Source organism: Myotis daubentonii, chromosome 2 (genome assembly GCF_963259705.1).
Source record: "Myotis daubentonii chromosome 2, mMyoDau2.1, whole genome shotgun sequence".
NCBI classification, from domain to species: domain Eukaryota; kingdom Metazoa; phylum Chordata; class Mammalia; order Chiroptera; family Vespertilionidae; genus Myotis; species Myotis daubentonii.
In genome coordinates this window covers 220,823,937-220,841,186 of record NC_081841.1, presented here as the reverse complement: position 1 = coordinate 220,841,186, position 17,250 = coordinate 220,823,937, and the positions used below count along the sequence as shown (strand labels likewise).

Genomic DNA, 17,250 nt, shown 5'->3' with positions numbered 1-17,250 from the left:
GGTGTCGGCTGAGCCGCGGGCTCCCGGGTGCTGGCGCTCGGTGTCTGCTGAGCTGACGGCTCCCGGGTGCTGGCGCTCGGTGTCTGCTGAGCTGACGGCTCCCGGGTGCTGGCGCTCGGTGTCGGCTGAGCTGCGGGCTCCCGGGTGCTGGCGCTCGGTGTCGGCTGAGCTGCAGGCTCCCGGGTGCTGGCGCTTGGTGTCGGCTGAGCCGACGGCTCCCGGGTGCTGGCGCTCGGTGTCTGCTGAGCTGCGGGCTCCCGGGTGCTGGCGCTCGGTGTCGGCTGAGCTGTGGGCTCCCGGGTGCTGGCGCTCGGTGTCGGCTGAGCTGCAGGCTCCCGGGTGCTGGCGCTTGGTGTCGGCTGAGCCGACGGCTCCCGGGTGCTGGCGCTTGGTGTCGGCTGAGCCGCGGGCTCCCGGGTGCTGGCGCTTGGTGTCTGCTGAGCTGACGGCTCCCGGGTGCTGGCGCTCGGTGTTGGCTGAGCTGCGGGCTCCCGGGTGCTGGCGCTCGGTGTCGGCTGAGCTGCGGGCTCCCGGGTGCTGGCGCTCGGTGTCGGCTGAGCTGACGGCTCCCAGGTGCTGGTGCTTGGTGTCGGCTGAGCTGACGGCTCCCGGGTGCTGGCGCTCGGTGTCGGCTGAGCTGACAGCTCCCGGGTGCTGGCGCTTGGTGTCGGCTGAGCTGACGGCTCCCGGGTGCTGGCGCTTGGTGTCGGCTGAGCTGACGGCTCCCGGGTGCTGGCGCTTGGTGTCGGCTGAGCCGCGGGCTCCCGGGTGCTGGCGCTCGGTGTCGGCTGAGCCGCGGCTCTCGGGGAGCGTGAGCGCCTGAGCGTCCGTCTCCCGGCAGGTGGGCAGCAGCGTGTTCTTCAGGTGCAGGAAGGGCTACCACGTGCAGGGCTCCACCACGCGCACCTGCCTCGCCAACCTGACGTGGAGCGGGATCCAGACGGAGTGCATCCGTAAGTGGGGCCCCGGCCTCAGCCCCGATGCCGGGAGGTGCTCAGCTTCGGGGGACAGTGGGGGGCTCCTCGTGTCCGTTTGAGTGTCTGTCACTCCCACACCAGGGTTCTCTGAGTTTGACTCACTGGGACCAGGGGCGGCAGCGTTCCCTGGGGGTTTGGGGGAGCCCTGCTGAGTGAGACCCCGGGGCTGGGTGGCCGGAGGCGGACAGGGCAGGGTCACCTGGCCCTCCAGGTGTTCCCCAGGCACCTGCGGTCTGAGGAGCCGCCTCCCCCTCACTCCCATGGACAGCATTGTAGGGACATCACAGAGGGAAGGCGGGCCTGCTGGCGCCGCTCTATGGCTCCTGCTAGGGTTCCTTCCCCTGGGCAAGGGGCAAACTGCTGAGGGAATATGCCCCATAAATGACAGGAATGTTTAAAGTGTGCTTTTAAAATATATATATATGTGTGTGTGTGTGTGTGTGTGTGTGTGTGTGTGTGTGTGTGTAATTATTTATTTCAAAGAGGAAGGGAGAGGGAGAGACACATAGAAGCATCAGTGATGAGAGAGAATCACGGATCGGCTGCCTCCTGCACACCCCACACTGGGGATGGAGCCCGCAACCCAGGCCTGTGCCCTGACTGGAATCCACCCGTGACCTCCTGGTTCATGGGTCGATGCTCAGCTACTGAGCCACACTGGCCGGGCCAAAGTTATTTTTTTTATTTAGCTAAATAGTAAATTTGCTAGTTGCCTTCAGACAAAAATCAAGGCATGTCTAAACTCATGTCCATCTATTTGTGTTTTGTTCATAGCACTGGTCTTTTAAGGAAATTTAACATAGTCTTTATCTTAACGGTAACCAAATGTGATCAGTGTATTTCAAAGCTTTGGTTTCTAGTCTAATTTCCTACACGTGGTAATCACACATGCGTCTGTAGAAGGAAGACATTCATATGTGTGTATGGCAGTTGGCATAAGAAGGTCTACAGTTGTTTGTATGAAAAAGACACAATACTTAATGAATAACAATACAAAAGGAAATGGTGTTTTGCGTGCTCACAACTGTAAGCCTACTTTATGTGGGGAGACAGAGAACAAGAGAGCGGAGAGCGAGACGGGGCGGAGAGGGGGAGGGGGAGGCAGGCGGGAGCGGGCACCCCGCCTTCCTTCTGCTGGAAGCGCAGAGGGAGACCGGATATTGTTGGTATTTCGGGGGATACCGTGTTCACAGTTTTAATTGTAAAGTGACGGCATGGCCATTCCCAGACGGGTGCCCTGCTTCTGCATTTCTCTAGACACATGTTCCCTTCCCCGCGAGCCAGGGTTCCCGTGTCCTAACGGAACTCATCCCGTTCCAGCTCACGCCTGCCGACAGCCCGAGACGCCGGCCCACGCGGACGTGCGAGCCATCGAGCTCCCCGCCTTCGGCTACACGCTGGTCTACACCTGCCACCCGGGCTTCTTCCTGGCCGGCGGCTCTGAGCACAGGACGTGCAAGGCCGATCTCAAGTGGACCGGGAAGTCGCCCGTCTGTAAAAGTAAGTCCGCGGGGAGGAGGCGGACGGGCCTCCCGCGCGCAGAGCGGAACGCAGGCGCCATCGGGCCGGCGTGGGGTGTGAGCTCCCGGGCGTCAGCCCCCGCCCCTCCGTGCTTCCCGTGTGGGCCTGTGTGCACGTGTGTGCAGGACGTGTGTGAGGCTACGGAGGCAGAGGCCGAGGGCAGACGCAGATGTTATGATCTGCGAATCACACGTTCACCCAAAGAGAAAAGCGATTTGGTTGAAGAGAAGCATGGCGAGTTAAGAGGAAGATAATGTATGTTTTTGGAAAATGTCTCTTTTAATGAAAAGGGACAGACGTCACCAAGTACTATATTTACATCAAACCAGACCCTGTGAGTGTACAGACCACAAGCTGTTTGGGGGTGGAATATGAGTTTATGTGTTCTTGACACTGGTTCTACCTTTGAAATTACAAAAGCTATTAACATGGAAATGATGCACTAATCGCACACAAATTTGCATATTTACAAATGAGAGTCATAATTCTGGGTCAGACTTGATGAGAGCTCACCTTCCGGGTTCCCCACCTACTTAGGTTCTACGCACATTGAGTGCCAACCACCATCGAGAAGGGTTAGGGAGCGTGACGGAGCCCACCCCTCAGTGCTCCTTTCCTGGAGCTTAGAGTCCTGCAGTTAGGAATCCCTAGGGCACTTTTCCTGGCCTTTCTCTCTCAGAAATAGAAGTAGACAGACTTTTAAAAATGATGATTTGTAGTTTGATACAAAACTAGAAACGCTAAGAGATTCTAAGCTAAATGTAACTTGATAGACCAAATTAAACCTTCTGCAGGAGACATACTTTGGCGGTATTTAATATTTAACATTCACTTGCAGGTTCATGGATGTGGGGGGGGATGCATAAGTGAAGAGGAGTTATGAAATCTTAGCTATTTGGTTAACCTGTGGGCTGGGGGGCAGGGTGCGGGGCAGGCAGCATGTCCCAGACAGGAGTCGGAGGTGGACGAAACCACCCTCATTTGCAAGGCTCTCTGTTGTAGCACAGAAACGCCAACACACGTGCTAGGCCGCCTGGTTCCCAGCAGGAGATTCTGCTGGGCACAGAGGGGTTACCATGGATACGGAGGAGACGCGCTGACTTTGTACACACAGGAGATCCAGAGCAAAAAACTGCTTCCATTTGACATTTTTTCAAACTTATTCCCAAATCGATGCTCTTGAAAATGACAGTTTGTCTCTTTACTTGTAGGTAAAGGAGTGAGAGGAGTTAATGACACAGTTACTAAAACGCCAGGTTTGTATTCCAGACCAGGTCGCGGTCACGCACAGCGCGTCGCTCGGCCCACGGATGCGCATTTTGACAGTTTCCGATGCCCCGAGCCCGCCACCACGCGCACGATTCAATCCTGGCAAACGCCAAGGCCACGCCAGTTTCTATCGCTGTCACTCCGTGGTCGGGGGCATCACAAGACGCACAGGCAAGCCCGTGGCAGCAGCACGGGGGTTCGTGCGAAGGTGCCTCGGGCATCTCGTGGGCAGCAAAGGACACACTTTGGCGCGAGCCTGTGGTATAATGGAGAGCCTTCTAAAGAGGGTGGCCACCCTGGCCGCCCACGGGCGCGGGCGTGAGTGAGGCGTGGGGCCGCGGGCCGGGTGCGAGCAGTTCAGGCGTGTCGCTCCGCGTCCTCCCAGGCGCCTCCAGGGTCCAGGCGTCCTCGGCCTCCAGCGCTCTATGTTGCGTGCGGTGCCTGCCTAAAGTGCAACCAGGCCCATCGGAGAGATGCAGGCCGTGCCCGGGGACAGGCGTCCCTTCCGCCTCCCTCAGCCGCCTCTCCTCCCCCTCTTGTAACTCTAGGGAATGTTTAAACAATACGATGTGCCCAGATTGTACTGTAAGTCAAGCTTTTTAAACAGAATAGATCCTCTTTGTAAAGATATAGGGCCAGCTCCGGCTGGTTTGGCTCAGTGGATAGAGTGTAGGCCTGTGGACTGGAGGGTTCCAGGTTTAATTCCGGTCAAGGACACATGCCTGGGGTGCGGGCTCGATCCCCAGGAGGCAGCCAATCAATGATTCTCTCTCATCATTGCTGTCTCTCTCCCTCTCCCTCTCCCTTCCTCTCTAAAATCAATAAAAATATATTATAAAAAAAAAAAAAAAAAGATCGAGGGCCATGAGGCCGCTTTCCCAGAGTTCTCCGTGCTCCCCTTTAACCCTGATTTCTGGACCTGGATCCCCCGCAGGGCTCCCCTGCGGCCGCGAGTGGCCCGTGCGGGTAAGGTAGGGTTTAGCCAGGGCTGTGTCACACTATCCTCAGACGAGGCAGAATGCCCCACGGGATGAAAGGAATGTCTCCCATGTCCATCGTGAGGCATGAAAACTACTCTAAAAACATCCGGGCCATTCTGTTCAGATGTTATTTACAAATCCAGCGCGGAAACCCATGCTCCTCGTCCAGGCAGCAGCGCCTCCCAGGAGGAGAGGTCTGTGGTGGTCGGTGCTGTTTCCGTGGCTTGTTTGTGGTTGGAGAGACTGAGCTATCGGCCCCCTTTTCTATGGGGGGGGGTGCAAGCCTGCTCATGGCCACCCCTGACCTCGCTCCCGCGGAGGGAAGTGCTGCTGAAATGGGGTCTTTATCGCGGCAGCGCCGTCTCACACGCCTTCGTGTTGCTGCTGCATTAGCCACCGGCCGCACCCGTCAGATGACAAGGACCCAAAACGACCCTGTCCCCACATGACCAATGGCCACACCTGGAGACAAACAGGCCGCTCTGAGCCCCGCTCGGGCCGCGCTCCCAGGCTGTCCACCCCTCCCAGGCCAACGTCCGCCAGCGGTTACAGTCAGACAAGCAGCCCCGCCGAGTGTGCGAATCTCATCAGGGAAAGAAGGCATCTTGATCTCCCCTTACTATTTTTAATATCTTTATTGATTTCAGAGAGGAAGGAAGAGGGAGAGAGATAGAAACATCCATGATGAGAGAGAATCATGGATCGGCTGCCTCCTGCACACCCCACACTGGGGATCGAGCCCACAGCCCAGGCCTGTGCCCTGACCGGGAGTTGAACCGTGACCTCCTGGTTCCTAGGTCGATGCTCAGCCACTGAGCCACCCCTCCGGGCTTGATACCATTTTAAAGGCTATTGATGTGAACAAAGGAAACGCAGTCACGTGGGTGGGCTGGGTAGCCGGGCCCTGCGGCTGCTGATGGAGGAGGCAGCGATCGAGGTCCCTGCTCAGAGGCCTCAGCGCCCGTGTGGACACCTCCGCCTGGATCTGTTTAACTCCTGAGGGAGTCATTGTCAGGAGGGCAGTCTGCTCAGGGCCATGGCCGTGATGCCCTCTGTCCTGCTCGGGCTCCTGTGGTGCGGGCTGTGTCTGACAGGGGCCGCCTGTCCGGGAAGATGGGAAACGGCCGAGTGGACAGTGAGCGAAGCAGGAACACGGCTCAGTGTCCTCGGTGTGCGTAGCTCTAAGCCAGGGATGGGGTCCGACCTGACCCCGGGCCGTGTGAGGCCCGTGAAGCCATGTGGCCTGGCCCTGCCAAGGCATCAGGGTGAGGGAGGTCAGTGTTTGGCCCGCACAGAGCAGCCCATTTTTAAGGGGGTAGTTTTGCATGGCCCAGGAGTGATGCTATAATTGTCCGAGTGGCACTTGCAGAAGGGTCCCCACCTGCGCCGAGTGGATTAAGTGAAACGGTGCGTTCCGGTGGATTCCACTCACGGTGGGTCTCCTGTAATGGCCTGCGTGGGCCCGCCTGGACAGGGAGCCAGGGAGACGGCCCAGTCAGGCCCCGCTCGCAGCAGCTGCCGGGAGTGTCGTCTGATGTGAAAGTGGCGTGTTTCATACACGTCTGCTGGCAGAAATGTGAAAAAGTAGGTTTAACGTTCTTAACCGGGGGGGGGGGGGGAGAATATTTCAATAATCATCGCCAGTTCCCCTGACCAAGGTGAATTTTAAAGTTTTAAGACGTTTTGCCTTCCTGAATTGTGTGTGTGTGTGTGTGTGTGTGTGTGTGTGTGTGTGTACACATATAGATACATACAGTATGTGACACCATTGGATCTGACTTCGGGCCAATGGTGGGATGTCCTCACATGGGGAAGAGAGGAGAGGACGAGGGGAGGGGAGGGGAGGGGGGTGAGAGCGGCTGGCTCAGTGTGCAAAGACTTCAGGAAGCAGAGCCCAGGGCCTCCTAACGGGCCCGTCACGTCCGAGCGGGGCTGCGAGACTCAGGCTGTGAGGGCAGGAGACCCTACCCCTGTCACCGTCAGCCCCTCTGAGCCCCCTGCCCTTCACCGTGGCGCTGGAAGCTCTAAATATCAGCCGTGATTTCACGGTCAGTTTAACACACTTCTTATTAAGCCCGATAAGCTCTAACCATGGAGCCGCCTCAGCACACTCCGCCTCCGCCGGCCGGCTTGGCATCTGGAATATTCCTCCCCGAAGTGCAGGCGCGAGCTGGCCCCTCCCAGCGGCCCCGCCCAGGTGCACTTGGTCTCACACCTGCCACGCGCGCGGGGCGGGGCCCTGGGTCGCCGTCCTCACCCCGTCCCTGTCTGTGGTCGCCCTGCGCGCCGCCTGCCCGGCCGTCACACCCACGCGGACCGCTCTGCGCCGCTTACGCCCGTGTCTCCCGCCCGCAGTTCCTTCCGACGTGTTCTCCGTGGGCTCCGTGTGGAAGGGGCACTACGAGCACCTGGGGCAGCGGCAGCCGGCCACACTCACGGTGGACAGCTTCAACGCCACCCGCAGCCGGGTGGACGCCACCTTCGCCGCAGCCTCGCAGGCGGAGCTGAAGCTGACAGGTAGGCGGCCAGGGTTATGGACGGGCGACCGCGGCGTGAGCGTCAGCCCGACCCCTCACGGAGCGGCGCTGGCTCCCTGGGCCGCCTCGGGGCAGCTCCGGGACCTGCCGGGCAACTCAGCGGTCACAAGCCCGTCCCAGCGGCACGACTCAGAGGCTGAGCATCAACCCGTGAACTGGGAGGTCAGGGCTCCATTCCCGGTCCGGGCACAGGCCCGGTTGTGGGCTCCATTCCCAGGGGGGCGCGTGCAGGAGGCAGCCGATCCATGATTCTCTCTCATCATGGATGTTTCTATCTCTCTCCCTTCCTTCCTTTCTCTCTGAAATCAATACAAATGTATTTTTACCAAAGGATCAAAAACCAGTACAGAAAAGTCGATGAATTCGCCCAAGATCACGCACACGGTCAAGGATGTGAGATCTGTGTTTGTGGTGCCACTCAGGTCATCTCAGTCGGGGAAATGCCTCTTTCTGTGTGGCTGGTGTGGGGTTATGGTTATACCCCCATCCTCAGCAGTGAGCACAGTATAAATGTTAAAATGCTTGATTTCAGAAAGTAATATAGTTGAAAGCATATACCTGTTATTCTTCCTGTGGGTACACATGCTGTTGTCACTCACCAAAGGGAAGTGGACTCTACCCATTCAAGATAGACAAGACTTTAATCAGAAGTGATTCTAAGGGGAATAAAAGGGAGGGGTGAGGCTAAAATTAAAAAGATAACTGGGCTGGTGTGACTCAGGGACTGAGCGTGGCCCCGGGACCTCGATTCCCAGTCGGGGCGCACACCCAGGTTGCAGGCTCGATCCCCAATAGGGGGCGCGCAGGAGGCAGCCCATCGATGTTTCTCTTTCCCATCATTGTTTCTCTCTCCTCTCTCCTCCCTTCCTCTCTCTCTGAAATCAATGACAACTTATTTTAAAATCACAACTTCCCTCCTCTGTGATTTGTCACCACTGAACCGTGTTCCACTCCGGGGTCGCCTGCCTGAACCCCTGGCCCGTGTGTGCCCCTGAGACACGCGCCTCTGTGCTCTTCCAGGCGTCTACAAGAAGGAGGAGGCCCACTTACTGCTGAGGGCCTTTCAGACCAAAGGGCCCGCAGACGTGTTTGTCAGCAAGTTTGACAGCGACCCCTGGGGCCTGGACGGCTACGTAAGTGGCCCCTGTGGTGGGGGGCGGTGGGGGACCGGGGGCGGGGGGCAGGGCGCCAGTTCTGAGTGTCACTGACTGCAGAGGTGCGGGGCAGAGGACGCGTCTGAGAGGAGCGTGCGGCGGGGTCTGTGCTGAAAACCCGGCCCATCCGCTTCGGTTTCCAACGTTAATATAATGAGAGGCCTCTGACGGGAATCAGCACGGTGGCCCTCGGGCCCTCGCTTGATGCTGCAAGAAACCGAGTCCCCAGACGAGAAACTGCTGGGCCTGGAGCACGTGGGCTGTGGCCGCGGGGACCAGACCCTGCGCTCACTGCCACCGCGCCCCTGGGAGTGGCCACCAGCTCCTCCGGAGGCCTTTGGCGGCTGCTCAGAATGTCCTAGCAATGCCGCTGCCAGATGAGCAGGGCTGCTCCGTAGCTCTTTGCAGGTTAACAGCTGTGCTCTGATTCTCTGCCTGACGGGCACGCAGCCTCGCCTGCTGCTCATCGGCCCTCGGTCGTGGCAGGAAGCGAGTGTAGGCCCCGGGGCTCTGGGAACCCGGTGTCTGTTCCCTGCACAGGGTGGCTGGCCGAGGAATAGGTTGTACAGTTACCACCCCGTGGGAGGCCACGGGGAGTGGGATGTGTCTGTTTGTTGAACTCACAGCCGTATGTGTGAGAGGGTGACTAGGAAAGTGCCACTGGGAGGAGCGGCGAACATGAAGGCCTGTGACCCCGTGAATGAGAACATAGCAGCCGTATGGAGGGAACAGGGGCCCTCAGTCCCCCTGTGCCTCTCCCTCCTGTCCCCCCACCAGGTCTCCTCGGGGCTGGAGAGAGGAGGGTTCACCTTCCAAGGGGACGTCCGTGGGGAAGACTTCGGGAAATTCAAGCTCGAGAGGCAAGGTGAGCTGCGGGCTGCTCTCCAAGGAGACGCCGGGTTGGCCGTCGCGGGGTTGTGCTGAGAAATCATGAGAAAGGCCAGGACCCCTGAAGGGAAAAACCGAAGGGAGCCACGGGCACGTGGTAGAGCCGAGTGAGCGCCAAGGAGACAGTGCCCAGCGGGGGTGCAGTGAGGACACAGGTGTGGCATTCATGCCCTCGCCTCGTGGAGAGGTTTCAGACGGGGGGAGAGAGGAAGGCAATGCTCGCTCAGACACGCCATCGAACTCCGTCACCAAGAAAATTGTAAGTCAGGGTAACTAGAAGCCACCAAAGAGCCACGGAAAGTATATACAACAGACGCAGAGAGGGCAGGGGAGGGGGTTAATGAGCAAATGGCAAAGGCTTCAGACGCGTGGTGGGTGAGAGAGGCCCTCGGTGTTTGCTGTGGGAGCTGTGATGAGTAGATTCAGACAATTTGGCAAAACTCTTTCATCCGGCAAGTCTATCTTTATTTTATTTTTTTCTGTTTAGCCATTTCGTACAGAAGGAGGACACAAACAAATCCTCCCCCTTCAGATCAGGGCAGTGTTCACCTATCCCATAAGAGCAATTCTGTCTTTAGAATTTTTTTAAATCCTCACCCAAGGATATGTTTTTGTTGATTTTTAGAGAGAGGGGAAGGGGCGGGGGGGGGGGGAGAGAAACATCAGTCGGCTGCCTCCCTTCCTGCCCGGACCGAGAGCAAACCCGCAACCTTGGGGTGCAGGGGGCAGAACGCCAACCATCCGAGCGCCCGGCCAGGAAGCCCTTAGCATCTGTAACAGACACGGGTAAGAGCTGTCCTCTGCCTGCTCAGGAGAGTCTGACGGGAGCTTCTAATAGTTGAGATAAGAGTAACCTCCAACAGGGCACACATCTATCACGAAGGAATCGCCTCAATACGTGATCGTGTGGTGTGTGGGACGAAGCAGAAAGCAGTGATTTCATTCCGGGGACTTCATTACAGCCGTGAGGGCTGTACATGACGCGGAAAGACACCCGGGACATATGTGAGGGAGCGCTCACTGGAGACGGACAGACAGACGGGCCCTCCTCCGTTCTCAATCCCTTCTGGGAGTTACAGGGGAGAAGACCCGCTGTTCTCGCATCCAGGGGAGCCCAGTGCTGCTCCTCTGGCTGTAGGCTTCCCGGGGAAGTGGTTCCCAGGGTGGGAAGATGAGGCGAAGGTGCAAGCATTTGCTTGGCGCCCAAGCTCTGTCCACACGACAGCCCGCCGTCACTCCCATTGCTGCTGACACAGAAGGGGGCGCGCACTTTCCTGATGAATCGCGCCGCGCATCCTCTGAACCACAGCAGCCGCAGTAGATGTGTCTTGCAGGGCACCCTGAGCGTGGTCATCAGCTAGAGAGCACGGCCATTAGGCTTGGGAGCACAGCGCCTCCCTGAGGCACGTGGCGGTAATACCTCGTGATGCTGTCACGGATGAATTCCTTGCCACTCCTGAGATCTTTATCAAACCGAGGGATTTTTAAGGGACGGCACCAACCTGCATATCATCACACTTTTAAAAAAACCCAATCAGAAAGGTTAATTAACCATAAAATACTGTAATTCCCCCGCCATTCCAGACTCGGTAGGCGATGCTGTGCAAGCTGGGCCACTGTATGTGCAGGTGGGGAGTAGAGCAGAAGCGTTAGCTGCAGAGGCATTGGAGCTGCGTGTGTTCAGTGTGGGCACACTCTCTCCGGCTCTCACCGGACGTGTCGTTAGCTGCCCTCCTCCCGCCCTGGGGCACCTGCCCCTGACTTCCTCCCAGGCAGGCCCCCCGGGCTCTGTAGGTGTCGGAGCTGTCATCAGATGACCCGACCTGGACTCTCCCTTTGCTACGGCCACTTCCCTCTGCGTGTCCCCAGGGCGTTCTAACCTAACAGAACACCAGCTCGACTTACTACGCGACCTCCATTCTCGTGTGAGACGAGCTTATGTCAGGAAAAGCGATGTGCTTCACGGAATGATCTGAACCCCAGGCGAGTCTCCCACTCAACGAACTAGGGACGTCTGTGTGTGAGGATTGACTGAAAACGCCCGTTCAGTTCAGAGTGAGGGCCAAGCCCTGTTTTATGGACAAAACAAATGACCTCTTGATTGTCTCCAGCCAGTAGATGGACGGGAAAGAGGGGATTGTCCTAAAGGGACACTGAACCGAGGCGGCTTGAAGCACCCGTCTCATGCGAAGACCCAGTAGCACTAAATGTCGCATCTCCTGTTGGGCGAGGCGGGTTCTGAGACGCCCCCCTCCCCCGCCCCCCGCCCTCACCCCCCACGTCCCCCCGCCCCCGCCGTGTGCGCAGACCCGCTGAGGCAGAGCTGCGCTCGCTGAGAGCTCCCAGCTCTGCCGTGGACTTTGAATCTACACACACACTCACACGCTGGGTGCGCACTGCCTTCTGCACAGAGACCGGGGCGGCCAGGCCCTCCGTGACCTGCACCTGCGGGTCCGAGCTGAGGACGGAGTGGACAGCAAACGCGCCCGCGTCTGCAGAGGCGACGCCACAGGGTGCCCTCTGCTAAGGCAGGCGGCGGGAGCCACGGGCACAGGTCGGAGTGTGAGACCCGTTGCCTGGCCCAGCGGGAGCGGGAGGGTCATAGGGCGTCCTGCTGGCCTCTGGGGGTGGGCGGGGCCCTGGTCAGAAAGATGTCCATGAGCTGCAGTCCTTCCGAATGAGGACCAGGTGGTCCTTGTGGGCTTAAGCTCCCACTTCTTGAAGAACGTGCTTCCCTTTATAAACGTGCCCCGCGCGTGTGAGTGAGTGTGAGCGTGAGGACGTATCCCTTCTCTTCCAGATGCCCTGAGCTCCGACCAGGACACTGCGCACCGCCACCTGGGCACCAGCAGCGGCTCCGTCGCCGCCGCCATCCTGGTCCCGTTCTTCGCTCTGATCTTGTCAGGGTTTGCGTTTTACCTCTACAAACACAGGTACGCCTCTGTGTGCCCCCGTGGTGGTGTGATGCGTGCCCGTCCTCACACTCACAGGCACATGGATTTGCTGTCGCTATGCAGTATTCTCCTTGACATTGAGAATGCTCACTGGCAAGGACTTTTGGGTTTTTTAATCCTCACCCAAGGATATGTTTATTGACGAGAGAGAGAGAGAGAGAGAGAGAGAGAGAGAGAGAGAGAGAATCAGTGTGAGAGAAACATCCATCGGTTGCCTCCCACAGGCACCCGCTCAGGAATGAAACACGCACCCAGGTGTGTGCCTGTCCAGCAGCCCACCCCCCTCCCCTGGCACCCAGGACGATGCTCCCGGCAGCAGAACCACCAGCCAGGCCATCGCGTGGAGGCGGCGTTGCTTTCTTTCTTTGCCGCGCTTTCCCAGGGAGACGCCTCTGAGGATAAACTAGGAGAAAGATGGGATTAGGAGTAACACGCCATGTCTCATGTCCATTGAGAGGATGGTATTTCTACCTTCACGCGCCACGGCCAGCTGGCGGGACCATGGGGCGGCATCTCCCCTCCGGGGGAAGCCCGAACCGGGGTCTCCATGGCTGCTTTCAACGGTGATTTATAAATTGTTGATTTCTTTCTTTCTTTCTTTAACAAATACAAACTGAGTCACTACTCTGTACTAAGAAATATTGCACGTTCCAGATCTTGAAAAAGTGTTCCAACTACATATCAACAGGAAAACGTCAAAACTTGGAGAAAAAAGCTTAAAATGAAATTGCTCCTTTCCTTGGGGTTGACATGGATGTCAAAAAAAAGCAAAAATAAATGTCGAAGGACATATAAATCCATGTACATTTTGTCTCCAGGCAGAAAGTGTTATGTGGAGGAACTTGGCATGGCCAGCGCACTGTAAAATACGATTTGGGATAGTAGCACTCCTTACAGATAATAACAAAAATCACGATCCCATGAAATAAGATTAAGGCACGTTAAATGTGTCTCATATTTATTTATAGACTCTAGATATTTCTACATAACCCTGGCTTTAAAAAGAAAAAAACCCACACTGGGGTGAGGGGGTGGTTTTATTTATTTATTTTAGTGACGCAGGAAACAGCTTTTAAAATGTGTCCTTATGCTCTTTTGAAAAGTAAGAATGAAACTTCAAAATTAAATTGTAATGGCTGCTCGCAAGGCCGTCCCCGCTCTCTCCTGGCTGGCAATGTCCTTGCTTTAAAGCTGTGCCCCGGGGAGAGGAGTCTCAGTGGGTCTCCCAGAATTAAAGAGGGGCGCCTCTGTGCTCACTAATTATTTCCCGGAGAAGCGAGTCCCTGCACACAAGCCGCACGAGCCCGATCTCAGGTTTCTGCTGGGGACCAGCTGAAACCTTAGTGCAGGTAGAAACCTATCCCACCCCCTTCTCCAAACCTCCCCTCGCCGCAGGGACGTCTCTCCTTTTCATGTGCATTTTACAAACACCTCCCCCCCAAGTTTCTCCAAGAAACCCACCTCCGACAGACACGGTGCAGCCAGGAAGCGTCTGTCATTCCTGCGCCGTCACCTGTGCCCTTCGTAGCCCCCAGGAACCCCCGGAGCCCTGTGGTTCAGGAACGTTCTCTCCCACACCTCACTCAGCGGGAGCGGGAGGGTCATAGGGCGCCCTGGCTGTGGGTGGGGCCCCCCTGTCAGCGGGCCCGCCGGGCGCTCCCTCTCCCCCATGTGAGGGCGTGTCTGACCCCGGGAAGGAGGCCTCAGCACGTCTCCTCCTGTGTTCTTTCTCTCGCCCTTTAAAAGGAGAAGCTCACGGAACTACACGTACTCACATGTGAATGAAACAGCCCTTCTGATTGTATCTTAACTTCACGGCCGGGCACTCGGTCCTTTGTTCTTGAAACCGGGGCCCTGATCACCTCTCGCCTCTTTTCCTCTTAGAACGAGACCAAAAGCTCAGTACAACGGCTACGCCGGCCACGAGAACAGCAACGGGCAGGCTTCCTTCGAGAACCCCATGTACGACACAAACTTAAAGCCCACGGAGGCCAAGGCCGTGCGCTTCGACACGACACTGAACACGGTATGCACCGTGGTATAGCCTCCGCGTGGGACTGGACCATAGCCATACCTCGGACGGGCAAGCCTGACTGGTGCCATGGCCCTTCTCCCCCGGCTTGGCCGCAGCCACCTCCACATCTTCCGATCCATGCAGCGGGTGTCCATGGAGCACACAGGGTGTCCACAGAGCATGCAGGTGTCCACGGAGCGTGCAGGTGTCCACAGAGCGTGGGGTGTCCACAGAGAGCGTGGGGTGTCCACGGAGCATGTGCTGTGTCCACAGAGTGTGCAGGTGTCCACAGAGCGTGGGGTATCCACAGAGCATGTGCGGTGTCCACGGAGTGTGCAGGTGTCCACAGAGCGTGAGGTGTCCACAGAATGTGCAGGTGTCCACAGAGCGCGTGGGGTGTCCACGGAGCACATGCGGTGTCCACGGAGTATGCAGGTGTCCACAGAGTACATGGGGTGTCCACAGATTGTGCGGGTGTCCTCGGAGTGTGTGAGGTGTCCACAAAGCGCGTGGGGTGTCCATGGAGCGTGCAGGTGTCCACAGAGCGTGGAGAGTCTTCTGAGCACTGGCCACCCTGTCCCTTCATCCTGCCAGCAGAGTCTCTATGTCTGACTTTGCCTGCTTGGGGTCAAGACCGCCCGGCCACGCCGCCCCACGGTACTCAATGTCTCCGACCACCTGTGTCCGTGAGGCGGGGAGCCTTCCCAAGCACCTGGGCCCGGTTACAGCCTCGGGGGCACCACGACACATTGTGCGCGTGTGGTTCTCCAGCCCGTGAACCCAAGAACTCTGCAAAACACACATGCTCTCTGGACGAAGACACTTCCCGGCCTGCACACACCTGCACACGCTCCGCCATCCTTCTGGCCCCGCCTCGCCGCTGCCGGGACTCCAGCGGCCCTCCGTGCCCAGGGCAGCCACAAATCACCCGCCAGCTGTCCTGTTGCAGAATTTTTGATGCACAATTTTTGCACTAGTGTGTGATGAATGACTGAGTAAGATTCTGATAAAAAAAAAATATACTATTTACAGGGTTTGTACACCCCCCATTGTACATAAGCACCCTCTCATCTCGAAGCTGAACATCCCCCCTTAGGTGAGTGGAGGTGTGAGAGCAGGGAGACGTCCAGCCGTGCCCAGGCGGGAGGGGCGCGGGCGTGGAGAGAGGCGCCGTGTTGCTGCTGCTTTAGCTGCAGCCCGCATGGGAGTATGAGCAAACAGAGGCCTTCGTTCCCTACAGTTCCTCCCCCGCCCTCGCTGGCCCAGGTGTGTCCAGAGCAGGTGACAGCATGCTGTCCGCCTGTGCACATGTGAGCAGTCATGTATTTCAGTGGCTGGCGGACGTGTGGCTAGGGCTCCGGGACAGTCCCCCCCACCCCCTTAGCACTGTGTGTTCTCTTTGGCTGTGCCCCCTGCCATGTTGCAGCGAGGCCAGGACGCCTCAGGAGCCTGGACCCGATCCTGTGCCCACAGAGGGCCCAGCACTCCCGGGGGGGGGGGGGAGGGCGGCAGGAGAATGCTCACACCCGCCTCCACAGCGCCCCATCCCCAGCATTAGCTTGTCTGCTGCTTCGCGCTTCCCCAGGCGGGAGGGAGGTCAGAGCGGCCAGGTTTAAGCTCATTCTTGGTAACTGACAAGCGAAGGCACAAATGAAGGAGGTGTGACCCCCAGGGCGGTACAACCAGAACTAGGGCCTGGCAGGTGCGGCCATGCGTGTGGACGCCACCAACTCCGAGCGAAAGCCATGTTCATCTCCACATAGCGCCATGGGAAACGTGTTCTGAAACAGCGATTCTTCTTTCATCATTTTGCTTTGACAGCCCGTTACACAGGCAGCCAGTTTCCCTTTCTCCATCGCATCGGCGCTGGCAAGAGTGTGGGCGCGGCGACCCCGGTTCGGGTGGCAGCGCTCGCACCTGCTTCAATCTGACCCATTGGCTTGTCCACTGCATGTTGAAATGCAGGGCTTCGTGAAACACGAAAACTAACACAAAACCCTGTCGGGGTCACAGGATGACACTATTTCCAAGCTGCGCCTCCCCAGCCGAGCACCTGCCCATCTGTCCTGCTTGGTGCGGGCCCTGCAGCTGGCGGGCAGCGCCGGCCCTCCAGCTCCATGGCCCCTGCAGCTCTAGCTGTTGTGCTGACTTCTCCACGGTTCTCTGCCACCCGACCACAGGACAGAGCTCTGCCCCGCATCCCAGAGCTCACACCTCTTCCCACCCGACAGCAGGGCAGAGCTCTGCCCCACATCCCGGAGCTCACACCTCTTCCCACCCGACAGCAGGGCAGAGCTCTGCCCCACATCCCGGAGCTCACACCTCTTCCCACCCGACAGCAGGGCAGAGCTCTGCCCCGCATCCCAGAGCTCACACCTCTTCCCACCTGACAGCAGGGCAGAGCTCTGCCCCACATCCCGGAGCTCACACCCCTTCCCCTCCTCAGACCCAGAGGTCAGCCAGGCCAGGCCCCGGCACGCAGGGTGTGTGGGCACAGGGTCACTCCACAGCTTAGGTGTACATATCACACGCACACACACTGTGTACATATCCGAGTGAGTCATTCGAGCAGGTGCAGGTGCCCCACCTCAGAGCCTGAGCACGCATCTCCGTCCCCATGTCCCTGCCCACAGGACACAGGCCCAAGACCCCCACGTCAGATGAGGCATCACCCCCAGGCGCACAGAACTGCCCTGGTAGGTGGGTCTAGACTCTAGAGCCCGCTCCATAGACACAGTCACTCCCTGAGCTAGTCTCTCCTCGGAACTTACTAGAAGGCTGTCCCGGCCCGTGGGGACCTGGTGCGGGGCGCCCATGCTACCACAGGTTATGTGCTTAAAGCTCTTCAAAGCTGCTGCTTGGCCCACACATCTTGCCTTCCTTCAAGCTAGCTGCAATAATCTTTTTCTCCTGTAAAATATTTTGTAAGCAACGACGACACAGCAATGATAACGAA

General features: G+C 58.0%; 1 protein-coding gene and 1 pseudogene across 1 annotated transcript in view; one reads left to right on the top strand and one right to left on the bottom strand.

Annotated features, from left to right (window-relative positions):
- The window catches only part of CSMD1 (CUB and Sushi multiple domains 1), an 858,055-nt gene extending 842,259 nt beyond the window's left edge, over positions 1–15,796 (top strand). Inside the window, exons 63-70 of the mRNA XM_059685840.1 lie at positions 842–953; positions 2,298–2,477; positions 3,710–3,754; positions 7,103–7,264; positions 8,305–8,417; positions 9,216–9,303; positions 12,127–12,259; positions 14,165–15,796. Coding sequence (XP_059541823.1) covers positions 842–953; positions 2,298–2,477; positions 3,710–3,754; positions 7,103–7,264; positions 8,305–8,417; positions 9,216–9,303; positions 12,127–12,259; positions 14,165–14,324 — 993 coding nt within the window. The 3' untranslated portion in view covers positions 14,325–15,796. The remainder of the gene's footprint in view (positions 1–841; positions 954–2,297; positions 2,478–3,709; positions 3,755–7,102; positions 7,265–8,304; positions 8,418–9,215; positions 9,304–12,126; positions 12,260–14,164) is intronic.
- Positions 9,800–9,963, bottom strand: LOC132229023 (small nucleolar RNA SNORA29; annotated as a pseudogene).
- Positions 15,797–17,250: the final 1,454 nt, after the last annotated feature.